General features: G+C 47.6%; 1 protein-coding gene across 2 annotated transcripts; it reads right to left on the bottom strand.

Moving 5' to 3' along the window:
* Positions 1–1,811: 1,811 nt before the first annotated feature.
* LOC146961447 (sine oculis-binding protein homolog) lies at positions 1,812–11,432 on the bottom strand. 2 transcript variants are annotated; one of them, XM_085771070.1, is made up of 6 exons: positions 11,276–11,432; positions 10,776–10,970; positions 10,064–10,215; positions 8,719–8,814; positions 6,450–8,495; positions 1,812–3,964 (listed from the first exon to the last, which is right to left on the bottom strand). In XM_085771070.1, the coding sequence occupies exons 1-5, from the start codon at positions 11,409–11,411 to the stop codon at positions 6,459–6,461; spliced, it is 2,616 nt and encodes an 871-aa protein (XP_085627196.1). In that variant the 5' UTR covers positions 11,412–11,432; the 3' UTR covers positions 1,812–3,964; positions 6,450–6,458. The 2 variants fall into 2 exon arrangements, with proteins under 2 accessions (XP_085627196.1, XP_085627195.1); XM_085771069.1 differs by having other exon boundaries at positions 3,741–3,964; positions 6,450–8,516.
* Positions 11,433–12,028: the final 596 nt, after the last annotated feature.

The following is a 12,028-nucleotide window of genomic DNA, read 5'->3' as shown; positions in this document are numbered from 1 at the left end:
TTACATGTTCCCTGGGTCCTTTTGGGAAAAAGTGGGCTGGGAACATAGGACCCTGGGAACATAGGGATGGCCCTTTATATACAGTCTATGGGATGACCCCATTCCATATTTCTATCTACATCTACTGTATATCTATATATCTAGCCTTATCTATATCAAATTCTCAGAATAGAATATCTCAGATATCTATCAAAATCTGTCATAATTTTGCAAATACGTGAACAAATACCCAATAATTATTAAATCCGTTTTTGCAAACATGGGAAAATACAGAGTAATGCAACAAATTCACTTTATATCATTTATTTATTCTGTAGAAGTAGCCTATGTAGGTGAATTAGCTACTTTAGATAGTTAATATAATCTAATTTGGTTTTGTTGTAAATTCAAGGGAATAAAACAAAATGAAATCAAATGCAATGCAATAAAATATAAGATTAAAAAAATAAAATAAAATAAAATAAAACGAAACTTAAAAAGGGTAGTAATGTCCCTTCAGGTAAGGTTAGTGTGTCCACAATGTGGCTCTTATTTGTTAATACAATAAAATCAAGCGAAAACGATGTGTTTCAACAAACAAATGACAAAAAGTTCTGCTGTCAGAAGAACCTGCATAAGCTGATGCTTTTATTTTGAAGGTGATACCCTACATCCGGGTTTGTGGTAGCTAACAGAAGGTGACTTGATGAAAACAAACCCTATAGCCCACAGCTACCCTCATAACCTGTGAACTAAATACATGTTTTGAACACACCGGTCGTGTCGGTGTCTAACGGTGTCTAACCTGTCCCGGGAAAGTTGCCCCAGGCCTGGTAACCGCTGCCCCCACAGAAACCTCCAATCACTGCTCCCAGTGAGCCCCCACTAAGCCGGAATTCCTGCTCTCTTAACTCATTCATCAGTTTTACCCTCGGTGCACAGAGTCTCGACCAACTTTCAGTATTTCAGGAATGCTGATGCGCAGCCTTGCACACGCACTGACACTAAAAATAGATATTTACAGTGTGCCCTTATCTCCAGCTCAATATCTGGATCATTATATTCTGTGGGGGGAGATGGGTAATTACTTGGCCAACATTAATATTTAGAGGGACACATTACAATATAATATCAGCTCTCAAATTAAACTGCTGCAATAAAAAATATGAGCACTGAAATAATAATAATAAAAGAAATACACCAGGCATTTTCTTGCTCTTAGAATAATTTTTATTTATTTTACTTTACAAAGAGGTCTCCACCAAAGCTCCTGGTTACTGAATCTGTACTCAAATACAAACAGTCTGTGAACAATCTACTCAGACAGTGGGCTAAATGTTTGTCAGGGGGAGGTGAGAAAGTACCAACAAATTTCAAGGCAACAAGAGCAACAAAATCTCTGAAACAAAAGCACGTTTGTTTGTCTGTCAAAACTCTGGATTAACACATAAACTGTATCAGGTCAGAAATGGCAATGATTAAAATGTGCAATAAAACCAATAATGGCAGTTTTAATAATGTCTCTCTCTCTCTTTTTTGTGTTTTTTTTTTCTTCTTTTCTTTTCTTTTGGGCCTCCGACGTCAGAGCAGAGGGCCACTTGTTGACACTGCAGCTATTTGCATGGAGTGATGTCATCACTGACTCATACAAGCTGTTGACAAAGTCCCCTCGCCGGCCGAGGATGACACTGACATAATGGCATGACCTGTTGTGAGGATGTAGGCTGGAATGAGTGGGGAGACGGTCAAATGTGTTGCCGCTGTAGGCACATGCACGCACATACAACACAACTCTCTCATCTCTTTCTCTCTCATACACACACACACACACACACACACACACACACTAACTGATAGGCATGTAGTTTTGGAATGACGGCAGGGGTCGGCCACATTTGGGAGTTATTCTAGGAGTGGGTGGTGATGACTACTCATCCCTGGGGACCGTTGATCGCTCCATTAAGAAGAGGCTCCTCTTGGCATGACACTGCTGAAACAGGCAAAATTCAGATTTAGAAGATCAAACGATGGCAGCGAGATGTGGAGGAGATGTGTGTATCAGTCGGTTGGCACGACGATGATGATGATGAGTGTTGTGTGATAATTTCAGCAAGGCTGGGTGTATGTACGGGCCTCCTGGTGCTTTCTTGTCAGATAAAGGGGGGCAGGTGCAAAAGTTACACAGGCGAACACTGCTCTCTAGTGGGGACACAGTATATAAACACAAAGACGAGGGGCATTTAAGAGCTTCAGCACTCACAAAATACAATCATCAAAAAAAAAAGGACAAATGAAGAAATAAAGCACTTTTTTTTGTGAAAATCTACAGATGCATCATCCATAAGTTAATATAACATCAAATAGTATCTGTGTAGAGCTCAACTAGAAAAACTGAAACCTTGCAATGGGACAAAGTGTTGACAAAGCCTCTACGTGATCTAGCTGGTTCAAATCTCATTAGATATCCCCAGTAGTGGGAACTGTAATACTGATCGCTGCATACTACAGCATTTGATGGTTGAGTATATAATACCACACTTGGTAATAATAGAAGTCTGCTTTTTGTTTTTTGTTTTTGTTTTTTTGTTTCTTTTTATGATTTTTTTTTTCAATAATTATTATTATTTTATAGAATCATCTGATCAGAGCTATTAACATAAAGAAAAAGAAAAAGAAAAAAATCTGAATTAAAACCAGTTAAGCTGCGTGTGTCATGCACATCCGCCATCTTGACTTTCAGTGAACATGCATGGCACCCGGCGCTTGAAGTGATTCGAATTCTGATTCTGCTGTTAACGCTTTGGCAGATCAGGTGAACTGGCGAGAAAAGAGGGAAGGGGAGAGGGGGTGGGGGGGTCTGTAAATCACACATTTCTGTACCAGCGTCATCATCAGGACGGCTAAAGTGTCCACACAGACCGTCTCAGCCACTGTGGGCGTCCCCTCCTGTGTGTGTGTACTACACTATGTAGTTTTCTTTCCTTTGTGGGAGCATCCTCTGTGTGACACCGCTCAGTCGTCTGTCTTAGCGGCCCAGCCCGCCCGCCTGCGCTCTCTCTGCACGGTGTGTAAACTGCCCGAGGATTAAGTCTTAATCTCAGCAGAATTTCTCTCCTTCCTTGAAGGAAACGAGCGGAGCGGAGAGGAGAGGAGAGGAGAGGAGAGGGGGAATCACAGGCAATCAGTTGTGAGGAATCAAACCTCAGAGCCAGTGTGTGTAGTGTGTACCGTATTTAGATTGGGGTGGAGAGGAGAAGGGTATACTATATTCCTGGCTGTCGGTCAAATAAAAAAAAAAAACTAAAAAAAAAAAAAAAAACTCCTGAAGTCTGAGCCCCCGTCGGCCAGGTAACCCAAAACCTGGAGTGGGGAGTCAGCGTGGGATATGGGGAGAGGAACAATGTGGCTCTTTGTGCAAGCCAGGCAGAGAAAACAAACCGTTTCCCCTGGAAAGAGATCATGTTCAGGTTCCATCTGAGAAGACCACACAAGGCTGATCAGAGCTGTGTCTGCTGTGTGGAGCAAGGAGAGGAGGAGGAGGAGGAGGAGGAGGAGGAGGAGCAGCATCTGGGCAGCCGCACTAACCTGTGCACACACATACACACACACACACACACACACACACAAACACACACAGAGAGACACACTTCTGGAGATCTGAGATGCTCCGTTATCAAACACTCCTCACCGAACACAACATGACACACACAAGCCTGCTGCAATACTCTTTGGTCCAAGACAAGATGTGTGACCGTGTTGTGTTCTTCTTTTTCTTCGTCTTCTTCTTCCCCCAGACGCGTTGACTGGTGATAACGTGGCCATCTGGACGGCTTCCTGGTGTTGGCACCCTGCTGGTCTACAGGCAGAGCAACACTGGTGGGCTGACAGGCTGGAGGGACAAGCTCGGAGGGTGTTAGCACTGGTGTCGTCCACAAGAGGGCGTGGCACTGAATCTGGCACTGCCATACAGTGTTAAACAGGGAGTCTGTTCATTAGGTAGAAAGAGAGAGAGAGGGAGAGAAAAAAAAACAGAGAGCAGAGGGAGAAGGAGAGGTGAGATGTTATAGATTCTGGGCTGATTCAGAGTCATTTCCATTTCTGCCATATCTTATATCATCGTCTCCTGCCCTGGACACTCATTCCTTAATCCACCCGTTCTGCATAAACACTGAGAACGAGGCTTTTAGTCATGTCAACGCTCGGGGAACTGTCGCACAGGACACAATCAAACCAGGAACATCTGGCCCCGTCCCCTTTCTCCTTTCTCTCTCTCCTACACAGACTTTAATTCAAACACATATTAAATGTAAACAGACACACACACACACACACATACACACATACACATGTAAAGGCCAAACCAGGGTTCTGTACTCCCTCTGTCCCATTGCGTTTTAGTTTCAAACGCTCAGCGAATACCCATGTGGTGGGATCGGATTACAGGAGGCTATAAAATATCCCAAATAAAGGCAAGGAAAAGTGAGACGCAAAAAAAAAAAAAACGAAAAAAAAAAACGGGCTGTTTCCTGAGGTGAAATCCTCCAGTTGGCTGCTGATTCTGTCAGAAATGGAGATTTTTTTTTTTTTTTGAGAAAAAAAAATTAAATAAAAAATCACTTTTAGCAGCAGAGACAATAGAACAGGACAGAAATGTTCGGCTCCAAGCGCAGAGGTGGCCAGCTAAAGTCATTCACATGCGGCAGCCAGCTCCCATTACACACAACGCTGGGCCATAAATCCGTCTGCACGACACAAGCAGCACGCTGTGATTTCATATGTATTGGTTACTAAGGGGCCGCATGAAACCACAACAAATGACAAGGAGTAAAGTAGGAACTGATTTAGTGAAAGGGAATCTTGTTACACCGGGATAAAGGTTTATGTAGTACTCTCTCTATCAACAGCCACCTTTTTTTTTTTTAAACACAATCATTAAGGTGACCCCTGGCCTTTGGAGGCTTGGAACAGAATATGGAGAGAAAAGCAGGCCAGTTGAAATCCAAGCCTCCTCTGTAATATCAGCGGATTAATCTCATGACATACAGTAAAATGGTAACGTGATCTCACTATGGCCAGATACCAGCGGGTGAGGAGGGCGGCGGGTGGCGTTACAGCCGTTTGGACGACCAATCCGAAGGCGAAGTGAAATCGAGAGGGGCCCTTTTTTCCGATTGGTCCAAAAGTTAGGAGGGCTTTTCTTGCTGAACTCTAACAACAACATCTGGTTGGCAGGGGACAGCGGTGGTGAGTGAAGGGAAGGGAAAAGGACGGAAAAGGGGGAGAAAGAAGAGAGGGAGAGAGAGCAAAAATCGTATATGGGAGAGACGAGAGAGAGATACGAGCTGAAGCCAGAACTGGGTGTCATTATGACATGTGTAATCGGATCGCTCCGGTTCTGCCCCCGTGTGTTTTCTAATGAAGCCCCAGAGCTCTATCACAGCTGAGGGCTGGCTCTCATGCTAACAGCGCCTCGCAGTCTGCCTGACAATCACCTCTGTCTCTGCGGCGACCTCAGAAAGATGTCTGCACTGCCTCACTCCTCAAACTGCACCAAGCAAGAGTTGTAGACTTGTAGACCACTTCATATGATCCGTGTCTCTGACTGGCACTTTTGGACAAGAGGGCTATCCAATAACCTCAAGGTCATGGGTTTTTGATTCGGCGGCAGCAGCCATCTGCCCTCGCCCTAAAGACAATGAACCTCCTGCTTTCGCATGTCTCATACACATGCAAACCGCTCCGGACAAAAAAGCATCGGGGCCCTTGTTGGCTAAAACGCAGAAAAACCTCTCCCTGCCTCTGAAACAAATACACACTCGGCATATCTTGGCCAAAAAACTGAAGCCTAGAAAAACAGGCTGCCATGCAAACAAAGCATTGTGACTGTCAGGTTGTGGTGAAGTGATTGCCTTTCAAAGTGACTCTGGCTGCCTGACTGTGCCCTCCACCTCCTTCCCCTGTTGTAACCTTAGAGCAGCGAGGAGTGCCAGGTTACTGGGATTCTCTATCTATGGCGCCGCGCTGTTTAGTGACCGCGCGCATACTGTGAGACCTGTGATTATGCCTCTCTGCCCCGAGCGTGTACGCGCAAATGTTGTGTATGCGCACATTTTCCAATCCCCCGCTTGAATGCCGTTTAGAAGTAATTGCCCGGGGTTTTTAATTTAATCTGCGCAGAATACCGCACGGGTGGAGTTATGCCACACAGAACAAAGCGATAGGCATTAGAGAGCTTATGTAAATACAGTTAAAGTCAACTTGGCGTATATGTAGCTGTCTATCTTTTGAATCCCACCCGGCGCGGGCTGCTTATACAATGTCCCTACTGATGTTTGGAGACGATAAGGAGCTGTAGTAGCTCCTTCTTTTCAATGTGGAGCTCATTCATGAGAGAAATACAATAACGCCTTGTGAGAGCGCATGCATCTATCTATCTATACGTGGCTTTGCCTAGCAACAGCATCTCTCACCTCCATCTTCTACTTATTCTGATCTCGGATTCGTAGACATCGCCTCTTCAGGGCCGGCTCCATGTCTCCGGCGCCGGGCAGATTGGCAGGGCTCCGCAGGCTGCCCTTGTCCCTGAGTTTGGGCAAGAGCAGCGGCGTGGTGGTCCCGCCGGTCTTTGGCGCCGTGGGCAGAGCGTACGCATGGTCCTCGTCGGGAACATGGGGGTCCTCTCCTACGTCCCCGACCACCGCCAAGGGCTCCTCCGCCTGACCCACCGGGCCCTCGACCCGCACCGGGCCGACGACGGAGCACTTGTTCTCCTTGATGGCCTCCAGCTCGCTGACGGCGGGGTCGGGGGGCTGCTGCTGCTGCGGCACCGCTGGTACTCTCTGTGGTAGGGAAGAGTCCGGACTGGAGGGCGAGGACGAGGAGGAGGAGAGGGTCCCGTTTGGACCGTGGTCCTGAGATTTCAGGGCAGAGGACGGGCAGAGGACGACGTCGCTCGGGTGGCTGCTCGCTCCCGTGGGGCTGGGCGTGGGCGGGGTGTGTGAAGGCGGAGTGTGAGAGTCCTGGCGGTGGTAGACGGCGTCGTGCGAAGAAGGGGAGTGCGGCTGAAGAGGAGGGGGGGGAGTGGGTCTGATGATGTCGTGGAGCCCCGATCTGGTACCCTGCCCAGTTCCCGACTCCCCCAGCCCTGATAGGTCCACCACTCCGTTGGCACTGGGCTCCAGCTTCACTTGGGGTCTTTGAAGAACCCTCTGGATGACTTGTCGCTCCGACTGCTGCGGCTGCTGCTGCTGCTGCTGCTGCTGCTGCGGCTTATAGTCTGTCAGCCCCTCGGACCCTGCAGCGGAGCAGGGGGACTCATTGTACTGCGCTCGGGGAGAGGACGTCCCACTGTTGAGTGTGGACGCTGGAGATGGGAATGACCTCTCTGATTTAACCCAATCTGTGCTGCTGGGCTCAGTTGGCGAGGAGACTTGACTTTGAGTCAAGGCTCCACCCAATTTATTCGCCGTCAATCTCCCGTCCCCTTCAGGGATCCCTGGAGACGGCAGCCTGGCAGCTCTGGATCTGCCCCTGTCTGCCCCCTCTGGCACCGGCTGGATGACCCCACTGTGACTTGGAGTTTCTAAAGTTGCTTTAGAAGGGACTGGAATGGGGATAGGAATGGGTATGGGGACGGGAAGTGGAACAATGATGGGGTACGGGACCAGGACGGTGGGCTGGGGCAGGAGAGGGCTGAAGGAAGGAATACCAAAGTTCATCATGTGAGGAGGCATTGGGACGGGACCTCTTGGCATCATATTCAGAGGAGGGGAGTGCAAGCCAGGAAAGTAGGCTCCTGGGAAGGGATGCATCAGTCCAGGGGGGTTCATGGAAGAGGAGGAGGGGGGCTGCAGGTGAGGAGAGTGAGGGGGTCTGTGGATAGGGCTGGAGGGAGGACCCGGGTGCCTGGGAGGATTGGCGAGGGGGCTCTTCAGGCCTTGAGCGTGAAGAGGAGGTCTGATGAAGGGGATGGGGATCTGAGGCACCGGCTGATGATCCAGAGGGGGGCGAGGATGAGGAGGCGGAGGCGGAAGAGGAGCAGGATGGGGCGACACCTCCACAGCGGGTGGATGCGGGAGAGGTTGGAGGGGTCTCTCCAGGGTTCTCAGCCCAGAGACGGGGACCTTGGAAGAAGAGGAGGAGGAGGAGGACGCCTCGGAGGAGGAGGAGGAGGAGATAGAGGCGGATTCTGCTGATCCGTGGATTAGCCCCCCCGGGCCTTTAGGGGAGAGGTTTCTGTGACGAGCGTCTCCGATGCCACTGTTGCTGTTCCAGGACTCGGGAGTTAGTAGCTTTTGCCCGGTGACGCCGACGCTGTCCGCCCTCCCCTCCTGGCCGGTTCTGCTCGGGCTGGAGCTGGTGCTGGTGCTGGTGAGAGCTGCACGCGCTTCTCTGTAGAAAACATCCATCTTGTACTGATTCAGACACTTGGTGCTGCAGAACTGGAGTCGCTCCTCGCCGGATCCAAAGTCCAGGTACTCCTTCGTGTGACGGACGTGCTTGCACCAGTCGCACACCTGCGGCACAGGAGAGAGAGACTGTGGGGGGTCATTGAAGTGATTGATTCTGGCAGAGTTGAACTTTACAACCTTTGTGCAGTAAGGAGGAGAAAGACTGACTCACTTCCAAACCTCTTAAGATGCACGTCTATGAAGCTCTTTTAATCTTGTAATTTCATAGCATGCGTATATTAATACTTTGCACTGGAAAACAAAAGATACATTGATAGTGCCCTCTTACTCTGACATTGCTGTTGATTTTCAACACCAGTCTGGGCGAGTCCTCTGCATGGGGGTGCTGAGGAGATCTCTCGCCGTGGAGGTCTTCATCTCTGGCCTGACAGGGGAAAACCACAGTGTGATACACATGGCAACTGCTGTGAAGCACTTTGTCAGACTCGCATTTGACGGATTAATTCTCCAATTTATGATGATGTAGCTGCATTCGCTTTCAAACTAAATACTACCCCTGGAATCATTCTGAGGTTATCAAACCAAATCTGAGCTTCTTGCATAACGAGTGCAAAAAATAGCTTATAATGAATTGCCTTGTCATCAAGATCAGACACAGGTTGAACTTCACGCATGATACCAAACCCTAAAGGGCAATACAACAAAGGAAAATGACTGTGTTGTGACACAGACGAGATCCTACAACCGAGTAAGGAGATAATGCAGGTGATGTATTGTCATATTATTAATGGCCTTGCCAGTATTAATATAGGAAATTCCTCTTGATTCATGTAAGCTGATCTGTTGTGGATCTGAGTGCTCCCCCATCTCTGTGACCCATTGAGTCGTGTTGAGTTACGAAACATGAGGCAGCTGAAGGTAAGGTATGCACTGAAAGTGGACACCTCGCCCCAGGCCTCCTGGCCTTCCTCTCAGACAAGCAGCAACAAGCCAACGGCAACTTTCCTCCCCGCCTCCGAAAAACTAGAGAGCTTGTTGCGCACAGACTTTGTTCAGCCCTCCTTTTTGTCTCTGCAGTCTTGTGAATAAACCTGCCACAGTATAAACAACAGCGAGGGCGAAAGGCGATACAGCTGCACGTCACCTCACACCGAAGAGGGTATATCTCTGTTGTGAAGCAAGGTGAAAAATCACGGCAGTGTGCATCAGAGCGGCTCTTGGTAGTTGCTGCTTTCCTGTCCTGCAGACCAAAGCCACTTAATGGTCCTCCATTAAGGCGAAACTGATACCAAGTGTCCTCTACAAACTTTGACCTCCCTCCCACCTTTCCTATACTGGCTTCTCCATACTAACTAGAAAGTATATTCTCAGACACAACCCCCCCACCCTCTTTTTAAATTCCTGTAAATTAATCCATCAGCTATGACCTCACCAGATCAGGAGTATCAGTTTCTGAAGGTCTGTTTACCTGCCAGAAACCACTTGATGCTTGGGTCTCAGAGCCTGGAAGAAAATCTGTCCCTATACAGTACCCGTATGTGCATGTGTGTAAACACAACACATTCAAAATTATGAAAACAAATGTATTTACCATTAAACATCATGTACATATCAGGACAAACCATAGTTTAAATGCCTGTGACCACCCAACAGTTTTCCTGGTTTCCACTAACCTTATTGCGTTTGAAGTAGGCCCGTCTGCAGGCGGCGAAACACTTTTCACTGCAGAAGCTCTTGAGTTCTGAGCCCATGCATAGCGAGTAGCGTTTTACACCTTCCTTCTGGCACCAAACACACACTATCTGCACATTCTGTACATCTTCCACTGCAGGAGGGAGATCAAAAAGAGAGGAGGGCAGTCAGTGCGGCGCAGTTTGCAAAAAGGTCTTGGTACACCACTTTGATGAAAGCTCACTTCCAAGGAGATGTGTGTGTCTGAGTGTGTGTGTGTGTGTGTGTGTGTGTGTGTGTTGTCAGGATGCTGAAAGAAGTTTCTTTAGCTCTCATGTTATTCCTTATTACCAGATTTGTGCATTTGAATGCAGCACAGTGATATACTTTTCCATTGTTACGCTGAAATGAAACTGAGCCTTGAAGGTTTTATTTAGGGATATTTACATCCATACTGGGCAAACACTGTGGGAAGATGATCACTAGTTCCTGCACCAACAAGAGTCACAGTTCCTACATTGTTCATCAAATATGGATGTAAACACATTCGAGTCAGCAACTTGTCAACATGGATTCTGTTACAACGTGGTGTGTTGGAAATGGATTCATGTGCATGGTATATGAAGGTGTGAATATGGAACAACATCTGCTTATTACACTTATTATATTTCAGTGTGGAGACTTTTCAGTGATCTCCATGCGTTGCCCACATACCTGCTGATGGCTTTATGAGGGGGACTATGACAGGGGCACTCTTGTGCTCCTTGGGGGTGGTCAAGGACGAACTTGTGGAAGAGGAGGATGGCGAAGAGGAGGGCACACTTGATGAGTCTCTCTCTCCGCTCTTCATGGCCAGGACTGAGTGACTGACCTTGGTGTCCAGGCTCTTGGGCTTTGGCAACGAATTTTCTGTGAGAAACATAAACACATTGTAACGGCATGACTTGAATTTTCCTTGTAATACAATAGTATCAATCCACTGCATGGCTAACGTGATACTGTTACAACTTCTGCACCCGTGACAATGCCCTGCATTGATATTTAGTGCAAATATGCTGAGAAACAATAGATGTATCTGAATGAATGAAACTCGAGGACTTACAGCTACAGGTGGGAATGTCTAGTAAATTTGAGCAGTGACTCAATGTCTGCACTAAAAACCTGCAGAACCAGCTAGATAGAGCAATATCAGAGCCGCCAACACCTGCCCTCACCTTTTAGCACGGACACATGCTGACGCCTCTCTCTGTAGTTTCTGATCTCGTTGGCCTCAGAGTCTCTCAGATCTACTTTGTCGTAGCCGTACCATCCCAGGAGCTCGTTCATGGTGCTTTCTGCAAACGTCTGCATGAAGGAAAAAAGAGGGGCAAAAGAAATCACTGATTAACGTTGTATGTAAAGGGATAGGGTAACTGAGCCGTGGCCTGCCTGCAAATGGGAAACTGTGACCATACATCTCGGGGTTGTTAGTGGAACTTTTTATCCTATGTTAAACATAATCAGACCTTCCTAGTCTGAATCAATGCGAGGGATTCTTTCTCAGCCCCAGCCCTGTTGGAGAAATGAATACAGGCACAGTGGAGTACAGTATGACGCTTTTTCCATGATGTATTCAAGTTGTTTACTCTTGCTAAATCTGAGACGGAAAGGTTTAAAACCTAACACCAGTGTGAAATCTATGAATCATCCTTTGTTTATCTCTTTTAATTGGAAAAAAGAGGGAGAAAAGAAAACTGTTCTCCGCAGATGGGATGTGTGGTCTCTGACTCTCTCTCTCTCTCTCTCTTTTTTTTTATTACGACCAGATGAAAAAAAAAAAAACACAAAGGTCTCTCTCTTTATCCACCCACCTCTCTCTGTGGCTTTGGGAGAACCGGATTGGAGGAGAAACCTGATCCGGAACGGGCAGAAATCAGAGCGGGACACCCAACACCACAGCGAGGTCCCACGGTTCTCGGAAATGCCCC

Source organism: Trachurus japonicus, chromosome 24, assembly GCF_045865225.1.
Source record: "Trachurus japonicus isolate A0001 chromosome 24, Traja_1.0".
Lineage (NCBI taxonomy): Eukaryota > Metazoa > Chordata > Actinopteri > Carangiformes > Carangidae > Trachurus > Trachurus japonicus.
Note: the sequence above shows the minus strand (reverse complement) of the source record. Positions and strands in the feature narration are given on the sequence as shown.

What these genes read in the sequence shown, in the direction of transcription:
- LOC146961447 (XM_085771069.1), bottom strand. Translation starts at nt 11,411, where the DNA reads ATGCAGACGTTTGCAGAAAGCACCATGAACGAGCTCCTGGGATGGTAC. An exon ending in GCATGTGTCCGTGCTAAAAG is followed by an intron (nt 10,971 to 11,275) that starts GTGAGGGCAGGT and finishes TGTTTCTCACAG; the next exon opens with AAAATTCGTTGCCAAAGCCC. An exon ending in CCTACTTCAAACGCAATAAG is followed by an intron (nt 8,815 to 10,063) that starts GTTAGTGGAAAC and finishes TTCCCCTGTCAG; the next exon opens with GCCAGAGATGAAGACCTCCA.